Genomic DNA, 16,077 nt, shown 5'->3' with positions numbered 1-16,077 from the left:
GGCTTTAGACTTTTTAAAAAAGCAAATAAATAGATTTGTAGATTTTTTATTATATAAGATACTTGTGGGCGACTTGGCATATCAGGGAAGATTCACGTGTGTTACCTCATGAAGGAGCAGCGGGGTGGAGCTGGAGCGAGCACCTCTGCGTCTCAGGTGCAACAGTGAAATGCTAAAACGTAGCCGTGAGCAAAGAGCCTTCGGTCTGAATCACGCCAAGTGCTGGGAACTGAAGCGGAAGGAGAAGATCCTGTGTGCGCCGCAGTGCTTCTGGTGGGATGTGACAAAAGACATGAAATTGAGGAGAGAAAAATGATGATTCTGGAATTTGGCTCTTGCTGTCAGGGGTGACGACAAGTGCCGGCAACGCCTCCTGCCCCGGCTATAAAGGGCTCCAGGCCAGGGGGAAGCGAGCACTCGCTGTCTGCGCTGCCGAGCCGGGTGTCTCTCTCCAGCCCTCCAGCCTCCACCAGCCTTCGCCATGACCACCACCGTCAGGCAATACTCCTCCTCCACCTCCCTCAAGGGCTTCGGTGGCCCGGGGGGGGGCTCCAGCAGGCTTTCCTCCGTGCGCGTTGGGGGAGGAGGGTACAGGGCCCCCAGCGTCCACGGAGGCTCTAGCAGCTACTCCGTCTCTTCCCGCATCGTCTCGGGGCTCGGAAGCGGCTACGGGGGCAGCTACTGCAGCAGCGTAGGAGGGGGCCTTGGCGGCGGCTTTGGGGCTGGCTATGGGGCTGGCTATGGGGCTGGCTATGGGGCTGGCTTCGGAGGCGGCTTTGGAGGTGGCTTTGGAGGTGGCGATGGCATCCTCCTGGCTGGCGAAAAGGAGACGATGCAGAACCTCAACGACCGCCTGGCTAACTACCTGGACAAAGTGCGTGCCCTGGAGGAGGCCAACACTGACCTGGAGGTCAAGATCAGGGAATGGTACAAGAAGCAGGCACCTGGTCCAGACCGCGACTACAGCCCCTACTACAGGACTATCGAGGAGCTCAGGAACAAGGTAGGATGCTGTGATTCACACAGTGGGGTATCTTGTTAGCAGAGAGGAAGCAGAAACACCGGCTGCTACCTCTGTAATGAGTAAGCACCGACTTTGTCGTGAAAAGTGTCTCAGATGCACATGCAGAGCGCCAGGCTGGAAATTCAGAGATTTCTCAATGTCAGCTTTTGATTACATCCTTCTAGATGGAACAAACGGCAGTTTTCACTGGAAGAAACAGATGTAAAAGAACCTAATGCACAAATGAAGAATAAGAGACAAGTCTGCAAATTTTTTGAGAGTTTAAAATGAGTACGCAGGGAAAGTTGTAGGTGTACACGCACTGTGAAACATTCATGTGATATTTGTAAACATTCAGTCAAAGAATTTGCAAACTTGTTTCAGCTCCTGGGTATTGATGTGATTTAGATAAAAGAGAAAAAGATGGAACTGACCAATAACGAGTTTTTCGCCTCCCTTTGGCAGTCACTGCCCCAGGGCCGGGCTTGCTGCAAACCCACCAACCCAGGCAGCTCTGGGGGGATTCCTCTCGGTTCTGATTTGATTCCCACCACTCCATTTGGGAGGAAATACTCAAGAGCTGATGTTGTTCTTCTCTGTTACTTCTTACACGTGAATTGCCGCCAGTAAACATGAAGGAAGGCTGCGCACAGCCGGAGCTGCAGGAGTGCTGGCAAATGATGCAGGGAATCCATTTTCCCTCCCTCTCCTTGGCACCTTAACTGATGTCCTCCCAAACTCCGACTTGAATCTTCTTCTAGCGTGGATTATTTGCTCCTGGTTTTGTAATATAAAAATCAGAAGCTGCAGGCACCTGCTCACTGCATTTTGCTCCATTTCTGCAGTCAAAAAATTAAATCCATCCCTGAACAAATGGCACAAGGTTTGCCAAGCACAAGCACCCTGCTGGTCCATCTGTCCGGCCAGAAGAGCCACACGGTGCTGTGGACGGGGAAGCAGGTGATTCCTTCCTGACCCTTGCATAATCGGCACCTGCCCTGAAGCATGGGAACAAACGCTGTCATCAGATCTCACACATCTGACGTGGCTTCGTGCTGCCTTTTGAAATACTTACTGAAGGATTTTTGGAAAGGGAGGTCACAGAGTTATCAGCCCCTTCCTGCAGTCCGTCTCAGCTGTGTCTCACTTGTCCTGATTCAGTACACACTTCTGCTAAGGAAACACCAAGCTTCCCCAAAACTATTCCTGTCCCGACAGCCTCGCTTGTGCTCCCATCCCTTGGTGAGCCAGGAGGAGTTCCTGACACTCACTCAGTGCTTTTTCTTTATCCTCCCCCCTCCAGGTCCTGATGGCCACAGTCGACAATGCTAATCTCCTCCTGCAGATTGACAACGCCAGGCTGACAGCCGATGACTTCAGGACCAAGTAAGCCACATTTCCTGGAAAAATGGAACAAAGTCTGCAGAGACATTTGATGAAACGAGGAGAAAATCCCATCCAAAACCCAAAAGGGCCATTGGGAAACAAAGCCTTCAAAATGAAGGTGTCATTTCCAAAGCAGTAGGTTATCTAAATCTATAGGCATTTAGGGATTGTTTCGCTTCACTATTTTATTCCCATTGCTTGTTCCTCTGTGGTACGACCTCTCCTGTGCCTCTGCTGTGCATTTAATTTGTGTGTCTACAGCTCAGCAAAGCCCAGACCCAGTAACAAGGCCCAGTGATACCAGGAGCAAGGTGATGTTATGGACTCAGAGGGACAGTCATTTACCAGTTGTTCCCCTGCATTCAGTAGCATTCACCATCAGAACGTTGTCCGTGCACCATCGGGGTCACGCAGTACTGACACGATGACAGCAGCAGCACTGAGGTGCTCTGTCCCTGGCTGGACAAGATCCTGCGTGACTTTTGTGACTCTTCTTCTGTTCCCAGGTTTGAGACCGAGCAGGCTCTGCGCCTGAGCGTGGAGGCCGACATCAACGGCCTGCGCAGGGTCCTGGATGAGCTGACCCTGGCCAGAGCTGACCTGGAGATGCAGATCGAGAACCTGAAGGAGGAGCTGGCCTACCTCAAGAAGAACCACGAGGAGGTGAGCACAGAGACAGGCTCAAAAAAGTCCAGCCTGGGCCCAGAAATACGAGGTCTGGTCCAACCTTTAAGACTATACTGAGTTTCGAACTGCTGGGAGGGAAGAGAAGTGCTGGCAAGGAAGTAGAGATGATGCATTCTGGATAACAGCGCATCCTCTCCGGAGTCTGTATAAAACCATTCACCGCTTGTTATTTCAGTCATGTCCACTGTAGCTGTTAGAGATTCATTAACAATCCTGGCAGCTTCAGGCCTGGAAGGTCTATCTCCTGAGAAACGAAGCCAGCTACATGCTCTGATTTATTCCCTGAAGAAACCCAGATTTAACTCAAATGGAGATTTCTTGACAATTTGGGTTATTTTACTTGTGATTGTGGAGCAAAGGCACCAGTTTGCTCCCTGTTGGTCAGCCCCAGAAAAACCTGCCAAAGGATGCTATCTTTCCTAAAGAACTCTGTCTTGGGAGGAACATCCTTATATGCTGATTGTTGGATTGCATGAAGATGTGTTTCTCTTTTCTGCCAGGAAATGAATGCCCTGCGCGGCCAGGTGGGTGGAGAGATCAGCGTGGAGATGGATGCTGCTCCTGGAATCGACCTCACCAAGATCCTGGCTGAGATGAGGGAGCAGTACGAGAGCCTGGCGGACAAGAACCGCAGGGAGGCCGAGCAGTGGTTCTTCAGCAAGGTGAGCTGGCTCGCCGGCAGCGCGGCGGGGAACGTGGGACCCGAGGCTGTGCCCGCTCGCCGGTGCCGCAAGAGCATGGTTTTGCCTTGTTGCAGACGGAGGAGCTGAACCGGGAGGTGGCCATCAACACGGAGCAGCTTCAGAGCGGCAAGACGGAGATCACAGAGCTGCGACGCACCATCCAGAGCCTGGAGATTGACCTGCAGTCCCAGCTCAGCACGGTACGAGGGGCTGGCTCCCTGCGGGGTGGGGGGCACGCAGGAGCGTGGGCCAGGGGACGCACGGGTGCTCCCATCCCTCCTGCCCTCCATCCCCCCTGAACGTGCCCCTCTCCCCTGCACGCAGAAAGCGGCGCTGGAGGGCACCTTGGCCGACACAGAAGCCCGCTACGGCACCCAGCTGGCCCAGCTGCAGGGGCTGATCACCAGCGTGGAGGAGCAGCTGGCCGAGCTGCGGTGTGACATGGAGCGCCAGAACCACGAGTACAGGGTCCTCCTGGACGTCAAATGCCGCCTGGAGCAGGAGATCGCCACGTACCGCCGGCTCCTGGAGGGCGAGGACGCCCAGTACGTAGAGGGGCTTCTCTTGGGAGGGCCCATCGGGAGGGGACGGGTCATAGAGAAGGAAATAAAAAATGAACAACCTGCATTCCCTGGGGGATCCTGTCAGCCCACTTCCTGACCCATGGCATGCAACAGGGTCTCCCTTTACGTTCCTACCAGTCCAGAGCAGCCCAGTGGTTATCAGAGCACTGCAGCACCCCGGGATCCACTTCCCATCCCTCCAGTGTCTGGGTGACCCTGGGGAAGGAGCAGGTACCGCTGCTGCTCGTTGCAGCTGGGACGCGTGCTGCCTTTATGTCTGGATCCCTGTGGCACACATACATCCCTAGCATTTTCTTCCTTTCAATTTCGACACTAGGCAGTTTCCAGAAGACATTTTAATCACATACCGGTACAAGAAGAAAAGGCGGGGGTTTAAGTAATGATTTTGTCATAGAGGCTACTCACTTTTTTCCTGTTTCTGACCATTCTTTCTCTTTTCTCCTCCTGTAGCATGTCTTCCCACTACATCTCGCAGCCTGTGAAAGAAGGTAAGAACATGTCTTGGCTGAAGCACTGATCACACATAGCTCTGTCATATCCTTAGCCACCTTCTTAGCACAGACTCTTTTTGCTAATTCACTAAAATTACTATTTTATTATATTTTCAAAATGTGAATTGACATAAACCACTCTTATGATATACCAAAACATGTTTCAGAAGATTATCTGTGCAGACTGAAACTATATAATAAAGTATTTAGGGGTAGGAATGTGGAGGTTATATTGGGTTTCTGAGGCAGTTGTTGGTTATAACAAATCTACCCATGAAAATCTTTAAGACGCCTTCTCCTTGCTTCCCTGTAAATAACGGTTCCTTCTTTCTCCATTGCAGCACCCGTAACCACCCGTCAAATCCGCACAATCTTTGAGGAAGTGCAGGACGGGAAGGTGGTTTCCTCCCGGGAGCAGATCACCCAGGCTGCCCACTGAGACGGCTGCCTGCTTTGCTGCAAACCTCGCATAGCAAAGCGAAAGAAGATCCCAGCCTATGTGCTGTGGCTGTGCAGATCACGAAACGCAGCTTCTCTTTTTATCACTGAACACAAGGAAAAATTTTTCACGATGAGGGTGGTGAAACACTGGAAGGGGTTGCCCAGAGCGGTGGGAGATGCCCCGTCCTTGGAAACATTCAAGGCCAGGCTGGATGGGGCTCTGAGCAATCTGATCTGGTTGAAGATGTCCCTGGCCATTGCAGGGGGATGGACTGGATGGCCTGGAAAGGTCCCTTCCATCCCAACGCATTCCATGATCACACCCCTGCTTCCCTCACCCTTTCTCTAAGCGCTGTGCCACGCTCAGAAATCAAATAAAGCTTTTATTTGCACTCATGCAAACCAGCGTCTTGTCTTGTTGCTCTGAAGAGCCAGGCTGTCCCACTCCCGGCGCTGTAGGACAAAGCTCCTCTCTGGAAGGAGTAATATTCTCCATCTTTGGTACCCAGACGGTGGGGCCAGTACACCTACGCTTCTGTAATACCCGAGACCTGGCTGCTTCGGTGAAGACAGCTGATGTGGGTGGAGGTCTAGGAAGGAACTGATGACATGGCCATGGGAGGTGAAGCTTGTGAGGGTCTTTGTACTTCATCGCAGATTTGGCACTGTGACTTTCAGGTCGGGGCACAGTGCAGCTTCCCCGGCTGCAACATAAAGCAACAGTAGAGCTGAAGCTTTTAACTCAGCGAGTCCAAGCAAGAAAGTGAACAAAAATCAGGTCATGCAGCCAGGACCCTGCAAACGGCTCCCTTCCCAGCTCTGCCCCAGCCGCTGCCGCGCAGTCCAGCTAACAAGCTTTGTGGTAAAATGAAATTAAGCCGCAGATGTGGCAGGGATACACTGGCTGACGCCCCTCCGGGAATGCAAACTCAGCTTAGTTTGATTCTTGCTTCCAAAGGCACCGCTCAAGGATGAGGAAAACAAGTGATGGTACGTGGTGGGCAGGGTCTATACAAGCAAAAAGATTAACCCTCTCCCGGGAGATCTTTCTGGCACTCCCTGGCTGTCAGCGGCTGCTCCTGACGCGGCAGTTCGCGTTGCCGTCAGCTGGCCCAGCCGTTCCTGGAAAGCCAGTTCAGACACATTCTTGGCTGGATTCTGCCACATTTATTACTTCATAAATCCAACTTCTAAATCAATGGGATGATTCAGAGAAACACTACTGAATGTGTGTAAGCTGGCCACACAGTTCTAAGACCCCTTTCCAGAAAATCTGCCTGGATTTTATGGGGAGATAAGTGAGAATTCAGGTTTTTTTCAAACGGTTGAAAGGATCCCCCCAGTGCATCATCTGCACCACAAGCCGAGGCAGCCGGGGCAGGGATCGCCGTCTCGAGGCACCCCATGCTGCGGCCGCGCAGCTGTGCCCGGTGTCGGCTGGGGCTGTATCCCCCCGTCCCTGCAGAGCAGATCCTCCGCGACACGCGCAGGGCATCAGCTGCCCCGTGCACCCTGCGCAGCCGCCCTGAGCGCTGCCGCCCTGCGCGAGCCGGCTTCAAGTACTCCCGGCATCCACCGACTTGCGGTAGGCATGGCTTTGGTTTTGAAGCTCACCACTGGTGAACAGTGAGCTCCTTTCCGCTCAGATTCCACCAAAGGACACATAAACACAACCCAGTAAAGGAGCGCTGCGGTCAGGAGAACGGCTCCCACTGCTCTGCCACTGCACGCCCTCGTGGTGCATCGCGGACGGGCCACAAGCAAATAACAGGGCACGATTCCTGACCCGAGGCTCTTCCAGCCACAGCATCTCTGCGGTGCTACAGACTGCGCTCGCTCTGCTCCCGCACCCCCGAACGAGCCCGAGGGGTGCCCCCGCGGGGTGCTCCGTGCCCCGGGGCTGGATGGGGTGCCCCCGCGGGGTGCTCCGTGCCCCGGGGCTGGATGGGGTGCCCCCGTGGGGTGCTCTGTGCCCCGGGGCTGGATGGGGTGCCCCCGCGGGGTGCTCCGTGCCCCGGGGCTGGATGAGGGCAGGCGTTGTGCAGCCCGAGCTCAGGTGCCTAAGAAGGGTAGGGACGGACACAGCCTGCAGTTAACACTTGGGGCTTCCCAGGTCACCCCTTAGGGGCCCCCCGCTCCCCCCATGGATGGTGCAGGGACCATCAACACCTCTCGCAGCTCCTCTGAGCAACCGGCGGTGGTTGTGCCCCTCCGGCTGCCACCCTTGCGGCACCCGGCGTGGGGATGCTGAAGGTGCCTCGCAGGAATTCATCCGTGCTTTATATTTTTCTCCTGGAAAAGTCTGGGCACACCCATGTTGCTATAGAAACAACAAATAATCTTTGCTAACAAAACCCCCTGTTTTAATTACTCCTGCTACTGCAAATTGTGAGGGAGGTGTGGAAAACAGATGTTGGTTCTCTCCTGCCTTAAGCATTAATAATTAGTCCCGACCTTAGGAGACCCGCTGAGGAGGGAGCTGCAGGTGGTGGCTTATGCAGACAGGCAGCGGCAGCTTGAGGCAGGTTTCAGAAAGTGGTATTTTATTCCAGAAAGACGGTTTGACTTCTCAGGCTACACTGAGCTAATCTGACATAAAAGACCGCTTTAGAAAGAGACATTGAGGTGTGGCTTTGCAGCTCATTTTAGGGAACCTTCCTATGATAATTTGATACTAATTTGAAACTTTATAAGTGCACTAAAATAAACAGAGAAGTGTTTTTGTACAGGTATTTTCATCTACCAGGTCTGCTGATATGTATGTTTGGAGCCACAACTTGATCTCCGTTTTCCTCCTGAAGTAAGACAGAATTGCACGTTTAAACACCAACGTGCTACCATAAAATTACCGTTATGCCACAGAACTGGCATTCTGATTTTGAAATGTATAAAAAATAGGCTCATAGTGTGCATGTGCTCATGAAACAGAGGCAGAATCTGATTTAATAGTCAGCCTTTTATTTAAAAGAGAGTGCGATACAAATAATATGCAGTCATTTGCGGTTGTGTTCAATGGGAGGTCATGTAAATAATGTCTTAGAATTTTCAATATGTTGTTTTAAGTCTTAATTAACACCTCATGGTTTTAATTGCTGCCTTGTGGTATTATCAAAATATCACAGATATTTTGGGCAATGTGTATTTTTATGACACAGCGGTTAAATAGGAAATAAAAGATGAAAGAAAAGGCAAATTCATGTAAAGAAAGAATATGCTGTTAACGCTGTACCGCTGTGACAGTCATTCATCCCACAGCCGATCATTGCTGCTGGCTGCGCGGTCTGACAGGCTTGGCTCGGGTCAAGGCTGAGGGTTTGGACTTGCATGGGGGCAACCTGCGAGTTCTGCCCTTTTGTATCAGCCGGGTGAAGGCGAGGAAAGGGAGACGAGAGAGCACATTCCCCGGAGCTGCACGTCCCAGCCGCCCCCACGCTGCTGCGCCTCTGCCATCCGCACCTGGGGAAGGTGAGCAGAAAGTGGGCGTCCGCTGGCTCCGCACCCCGTCTCCTGGCGCTCACGCGACAAGAAGATGCTGCCGCCAAGAGACTGAACCTGTCCTCCGGCCAGAGCAAACAGGGTGGAGATTCCAGTTCTCCCGTTCTCCAAGTCGTACGGACTTGTCTCCATTCACCAGTGGCAAATGGGAACATCGCTAGCTGTGCTTCTCCATAGCAGCCAGCTCCTGCTATTCCAAGGACACATCCCACTCCTGTGTCGTTTCCAGCTTTCTTCAGATAGAGGGGAGGGAGTCATGCCCTTTAGAGCTACTCAGAAATGTACCTTTGTTGCTTATTTGCATCCTCTTTCCCCCCTCCTTTGGCAAATGATCTAAGGAAGCGCTTGGCTGTTGGGAGGGGGTTGTTGGGGCCTGTCTGCGAAGACAGTCAAACGACTCACCATGCACACACATGAGAAATACCTTCTCCTCCACACCCTGCGTTATTAGCTAGTGACACTCACATCTGTGGTTTCTGCCCGCGATGCAGGCCAGCACGGAAAACAGACGGCGGAGCTTGACCATGCCTGGTGCACTCACTTTTTGAGCCCTTTTGCTCTTTAGAGGCAACCGATATCTCTCCTGAAGCTCTGTTTACGTGGGAGCTGTAAACTCCAAACTCACGCTGAAGTTACCCTCCCTGGTCGCAACTGATGGAGAGGTTAATCACAGAAACATCGTTAGCATTAGCTGCTAACCTATGTTACTGTCAACTTTGTGCTCTTGGTCACAGCGCTGAGAGACCAGGAGCTTTTTTCCTTACATCCTTCAGCTACTTTATGCTATTCCACACTTTTTCCTGGAGCATCTCATCATTTTTAAGTTATGCCAGCTAGTAGCCAGACCCTGCCCTTTCTGAATGGTTTGCTAGGCTCTCATTCACAAAGAACACCACAAAACATCCACTGCTTATTGCCTTTTCATATTCCTCCACTCTTGGGGGGTCTCTGAAGCGAAGTGAAGAATTGAATGAGCCCTGAAGCATGAACTGCCTTTTAATTGCTTTTTCATTACAGAACATCCCTCCCTCTGTGGATAAACGAGAGGACTTGTATTTCCAGGATTGGTAGCCAAGTTCCTTCTAGCACCATTGTACCCCCAGACTGCCGATGTGCATTCAGGGCTCCACGACGCGGTGGCTGTCGCTGCGGGTGTGCTGTGTGTACGATGTAAGCAGAGACAGGAGACCGGAGTAGCTGGGACAAAAAGATGCAGCAAAAGAGAGGGTGACTTACTCGAGCAAAATGCTGTCTGAGTAGCTCCGTTTCAGAGCTAACAGTAGAAAGCAGTATTAAAATGTAGCCCTGAGCAAGGAGCCTCCTACTTTGAATCACACCTGACTATTTACTTGGAAACGGAAGAAGCATAAAGAGGCCCTTTGTGAGATAAAAAGTTTCTAGAGAAATATGACAAAAAGCATAAACAGAACAAAGGTGCAAAATGACGATTCTGGAAGTTGGCTCAGATTTTAGGAGTGATGAAAATCATCGGGAATGCAACAGAAAAAAAAGCGCCGGCAACGCCTCCTGCCCCGGCTATAAAGGGCTCCAGGCCAGGGGAAGCGAGCACTCGCTGTCTGCGCTGCCGAGCCGGGTGTCTCTCTCCAGCCCTCCAGCCTCCACCAGCCTTCGCCATGACCACCACCGTCAGGCAATACTCCTCCTCCACCTCCCTCAAGGGCTTTGGTGGCCCGGGGGGGGGCTCCAGCAGGCTTTCCTCCGTGCGCGTTGGGGGAGGAGGGTACAGGGCCCCCAGCGTCCACGGAGGCTCTAGCAGCTACTCCGTCTCTTCCCGCATCGTCTCGGGGCTCGGAAGCGGCTACGGGGGCAGCTACTGCAGCAGCGTAGGAGGGGGCCTCGGCGGCGGCTTTGGCTATGGGGCTGGCTATGGGGCTGGCTATGGGGCTGGCTTCGGAGGCAGCTTTGGAGGTGGCTTTGGAGGTGGCGATGGCATCCTCCTGGCTGGCGAAAAGGAGACGATGCAGAACCTCAACGACCGCCTGGCTAACTACCTGGACAAAGTGCGTGCCCTGGAGGAGGCCAACACTGACCTGGAGGTCAAGATCAGGGAATGGTACAAGAAGCAGGCACCTGGTCCAGACCGCGACTACAGCCCCTACTACAGGACTATCGAGGAGCTCAGGAACAAGGTAGGATGCTGTGATTACCAAGACATCTTCATTAAAGTCACTTTTAAAAAGATGACCCTGTTCCTAAAAGCTGAAGGGAAGAGTATTAACAAATGACAGCTAATTGGTCTGAGGTGGGAAAACAGAAGGAGCATTCTTGGAAATAATAGTCGTAATTCATGAAGAGCAGTTTCTTGATCATGTCCTCCACGAGGCACGAGGATGGGTTTTCCGTTGACTGTTTCAGCGTAGGGAAAGACGTGGCAGGAAAGCAGGAGTCAGAGGCTGAACCAGTCAGCCACTGGTGCGGGTCACTTGGTGCTGCAGGGCGCGTGGGGCCGCGCCAGTCATCTCCTGCCCCAGGTATGTGCTCCCTTTGCAGGCTCCTGATCGAGCGCTCCGCAGGCAGGGACACGTTATCTCTTTGGCACCCTTCACTACTGAATGATATGCAAATGGAGATGCTAAGCCGTTCTCATAAATAGCCCACAATTCAGATCTTTTCTAGCCTGATAGAAGGCTCAGGGTAGAGGTTAAAAAAGAAACTGCCCTATGGGATGCTTGCTCTTTGGGAGGTGCAAAAGCACAGACACAAATGAAAACCCAGGAGTCAGAACATACTGGGTTGTGGTAGCTGGCTCCAGAGGTGCTGAAGTCAGGTGTGTGCCCTGCTCTAAAATGCTGCAGATGAAATCAAGGCCAACCTTCTTTCTTTATTCTCAGCAGCTCCCTGGCTGATTTTAGGCAAAGGTCCTTGAACAGAAGCACTAGAATCTGCCCTTCCTTTCGTACCCCACCATCACTGGCCTCCCTAAGCCCACATCAGTCATCGCGAGCTGATGGCCTGGTCCTTAACCACTGCCTGCGGGAGGTGACGGGGACCTTAGCCAGCTGGTGTGGGCGGGTAATGACAACACCTGGTCTGTGAGAGTCAGTGCCAGGGAAATGGGGGAGCTGCTGACCTCAGCAGTCAGCCCCGGGGGAAATCACATACCTCAAATTTTTCAGTTCTTTAACCCTTCTCTTGGGCTTCACCTTGGGGTGAAGGGCTCTTGCCTCGGTACACAAAGCTTCTCTTCAAATTCCAGCTTGTCAGGTGTACTCTGATCTGGAGCACAGAAACATGTGGAGGCAGAAGCTGTCTCCAGATTTGAGCAATGAAGGGCTGGGTCTCACAGAATCCCTCTGCTCCCGATCCAGAGGGAGGCAGACCCTTCCCTCCCCTCCTGAACTGCAGCGGGGAAATTACCACATCAATATTCCTGGATTATTGCTTGGATATCCCCTGAAGCGTCAGAACTCAGCGAGAGCTTTTCATTAGCTTGTGGCTACAGAAATTACTGCTCATTAAATGGCCAATCATTTTCAAAATCCCAGAACAAATATTTGCACCTCAGGTGTAATTATGAAAGCAAAATGATTCAGGCACGAGGCACTCCTTCCTCAACCCTTTTTTCCTTCCTGGGCTGCTCAGCATTGCCAGGCAAAGCCCGGAGTGCTGCCAGGGCTCTGAGCGTGATGCGAGCGCCTGGAGATGGCACTCCGGCAGGGGCAGCAGGCTGCGGCATGTGTGCGTGCCAGCGTCTTCACCAGACCGAATCAGTGCCAAAGAGAGACCCAGCCCGAGCACCCTGTCTCCCTCTTTGCAGTCCGGCCCAACAGGCAGGAGGCTCAGTGCTGCTCCGCTCCTTCCCCTGAACGGGAACTCAGGCAGCAGCAGGCCAGTTTTTGGAACTCCTTTTTCACTCTTTCGCTTTCTTTTATCCCCCACCAGATTCTTGCTGCAACTGTCGAAAATGCCAACATCGTCTTACAGATTGACAATGCCAGGCTGGCAGCTGATGACTTCAGAACCAAGTAAGTCCAACGCCTTCGAGAGTTCTCATGAGAAGGGAGGGAAAAGCCAGTCTGCTTAAGGCTTTCCTTGCTTCCTGCAACCGAGGTTGCTGCACCAGGTCACTGCTCACCAGCAGTGTGACGTTTGGGAAGTGTACATCTCTTCCTGGACACAGCATTGTCTGGACATTCCTGCACTGTGGAGAGCTGGGCGTGCACATTTAATAAAAGATGCTTGGCAGAAATACGCCAAGGTGGGGAAGGAAACAACATGAAAAAAACTGTATCAGCTGGGCTCCATGGTGCAACTGCATGTGTGTGTTCCCAGGTTTGAGACCGAGCAGGCTCTGCGCCTGAGCGTGGAGGCCGACATCAACGGCCTGCGCAGGGTCCTGGATGAGCTGACCCTGGCCAGAGCTGACCTGGAGATGCAGATCGAGAACCTGAAGGAGGAGCTGGCCTACCTCAAGAAGAACCACGAGGAGGTGAGCACGGAGACAGGCTCAGACCGGGACCTACAAAAAGTATCTTGTGCACAGCGGAAAGTGCTCAGGTCAAATGTGCAGGCGTGTCTCTGCAATTAGGGCTGTCAGGAGACACTCGAGTGGGTAAGGAGAGGGAACCAATCCCTTCCGACAGAAACCCCAGGAGAAGCTCTGTGGGGTCCGTGTGCTGGGTGCACATAAGAAATTTGTCATGATGGGAATATACCGATTGCACTATGACGTGCATCTTGTGTCTCTTTTCTGCCAGGAAATGAATGCCCTGCGCGGCCAGGTGGGTGGAGAGATCAGCGTGGAGATGGATGCTGCTCCTGGAATCGACCTCACCAAGATCCTGGCTGAGATGAGGGAGCAGTACGAGAGCCTGGCGGACAAGAACCGCAGGGAGGCCGAGCAGTGGTTCTTCAGCAAGGTGAGCTGGCTCGCCGGCAGCGCGGCGGGGAACGTGGGACCCGAGGCTGTGCCCGCTCACCGGTGCTGCAAGAGCATGGTTTTGCCTTGTTGCAGACGGAGGAGCTGAACCGGGAGGTGGCCATCAACACGGAGCAGCTTCAGAGCGGCAAGACGGAGATCACAGAGCTGCGACGCACCATCCAGAGCCTGGAGATTGACCTGCAGTCCCAGCTCAGCACGGTACGAGGGGCTGGCTCCCTGCGGGGTGGGGGGCACGCAGGAGCGTGGGCCAGGGGACGCACGGGTGCTCCCATCCCTCCTGCCCTCCCTCCCCCCTGAACGTGCCCCTCTCCCCTGCACGCAGAAAGCGGCGCTGGAGGGCACCTTGGCCGACACAGAAGCCCGCTACGGCACCCAGCTGGCCCAGCTGCAGGGGCTGATCACCAGCGTGGAGGAGCAGCTGGCCGAGCTGCGGTGTGACATGGAGCGCCAGAACCACGAGTACAGGGTCCTCCTGGACGTCAAATGCCGCCTGGAGCAGGAGATCGCCACGTACCGCCGGCTCCTGGAGGGCGAGGACGCCCAGTACGTAGAGGGGCTTCTCTTGGGAGGGCCCATCGGGAGGGGACAGGTCATAGACACAAAATACACTGGCTGGGGACTCAGTCCGATTGCAGCTTTCAGGGTTCATCTTTATGTTCATACCAGCCACGGACGCCCAGTGGCTCCGTCCCTGGTTCTGTCTGCAGTGAGATGCTGTAACGGGCACCTTTCCCTGCTGGAAGGGGCCCCTCTGCCCTCCAGGAGACACCGAGCGGAGCAGTGGCTTTAGCAACTGCTAGGAGACTTTTCTGTTTTCCTCCTGCCTGAATACAGAGCCTGTGTAACAACAAAAAAGGATTTTATCCCTAACTTCTCTTTGTTTTTCTCCTTCTCTTGCAGCATCTCTTCCCAGTACTCCTCCGCTATGTCCTCACACTCGGGCAGAGATGGTAAGAACCTATCTTGCTGCGTACGTTTATAACGAACCGCTTTGAGACCTGCTTTTAGAGCAGCTTCCGAACTGATGGAGTGAAAATCCCTCCTCGGGCGCGCTGTGCCGCCTCGCTGGCTGAATCAGAGTGACAGCAGTCAAGGGAGCTTGTGCGCATCTTACACCTGCTGACCACAGGAAAAAGCTGTCAGGGAGGGAAATGCCTTGCACTGCTTTACCAGAGGCATGATTTGCCCTAAATGGGCCTTGTGTTTGAGCAGGCAGTGTTCTGGCTTTACACAGACATGGCAAGTCAAGCGACACCATACGTTTAGGGAGCGTGCCTTTTGCCTTCTCGAGCTTTCCCATCAGCCTGGCTCTTCCCTCTTCCTAGCCAGCGTAGGGTTGTGTAAAACAGCATTTTCCCGTACCTCGTGGAATTTCCCACGTCTTCCTTAAGAACGTGCAACATCTGATAACGCATTAAGAAATTTCCCTCCTTCCTGCCCCCTGAATAATTGTCCTCCGCTTTCCTTTTGCAGTCATGACATCTTCCCGTCAGGTCCGCACAATCGTTGAGGAGGTGCAGGACGGGAAGGTGGTCTCCTCCCGGGAGCAGGTTGCGCTCACCACTCGCTAGGAGGGCAAGCAGCTCCGTGGACCCTCGACCCCAGGCTCCAGAGAGCGGCGAGCTGAACCAAGCCTTGTCCGAGGCCGTATGTGATGGGGTTGTGTCACAGAAAGCAGTCAGCTTCATTCATCTGCTCTCCTGCCTGTTCTACCCTAATTTCACGCGGGTGCCATCGTGCACTTTGTACACATTTAATAAAGCTTTTTAGCTCGTTCATGCAACTGCCGACTTGTCTGTCACTGATACATGATCTCTCAAAGCCTCAGGGTTGTGTGTTCGTGCCAGGGAAAGTCCTAAGAAACCACAAGAAGAAGCCAGCGAGAGGAGGGGAATGGAGGGATATGGGTTCCACTTGCAGCAAAAATAATTTGAGACAGCTTTTTCTACTGAACTCATTGCTCGTAAATACATGGGACTGACTGAGACATAAACCAGATAAGTTTGAAACAAAATAAAGGCAATGATGGAAGGATGATGCTTGAGGCCAATGTGCCACACAGCTGCTACTTAAAGCCAACAAAATAAAGCTCGGTTCTCTAACTCGTGGTATCACAAAGAATCACCTTCTCCTGCAAGCTGAACTTCAGCAAGACTACTACTGCCACGTGGCCCACCCCGAGACACGAGCACAACATCAGACTGGCTGGCAAATCTTATACATACATGCCTTCTGTCTTATTTGCTGTCTTTAAATCACACCATTAGGCCCATTGTATGAAAACTTTACACAGGTATTTTCACGCCGCCTAAGGGCTGCATTTAACAGGTTCTAAAGTAACCATTGCTTCATCTGCAGAAGGATGAGTAGCAATAACGTTTTATCACTATGGCATCTAGTAGGT

General features: G+C 52.9%; 1 protein-coding gene across 1 annotated transcript; it reads left to right on the top strand.

Annotated features, from left to right (window-relative positions):
* Positions 1-481: 481 nt before the first annotated feature.
* Positions 482-15,244, top strand: LOC309600138 (uncharacterized protein; the record flags this gene model as incomplete). The annotated part of the gene is made up of 16 exons (XM_082332203.1): positions 482-1,003; positions 2,307-2,389; positions 2,896-3,052; positions 3,577-3,738; positions 3,834-3,959; positions 4,084-4,304; positions 4,794-4,831; positions 5,176-5,261; positions 10,387-10,920; positions 12,674-12,756; positions 13,064-13,220; positions 13,489-13,650; positions 13,746-13,871; positions 13,996-14,216; positions 14,574-14,623; positions 15,147-15,244. 16 exons carry the CDS (start codon positions 482-484, stop codon positions 15,242-15,244), a joined length of 2,826 nt encoding a protein of 941 aa, XP_082188329.1.
* Positions 15,245-16,077: the final 833 nt, after the last annotated feature.

This window comes from Platalea leucorodia (assembly GCF_965183815.1).
Source record: "Platalea leucorodia genome assembly, chromosome: 22".
Classification (NCBI taxonomy): Eukaryota; Metazoa; Chordata; class Aves; order Pelecaniformes; family Threskiornithidae; genus Platalea; species Platalea leucorodia.
This window is presented reverse-complemented; position numbering and strand designations above follow the sequence as displayed.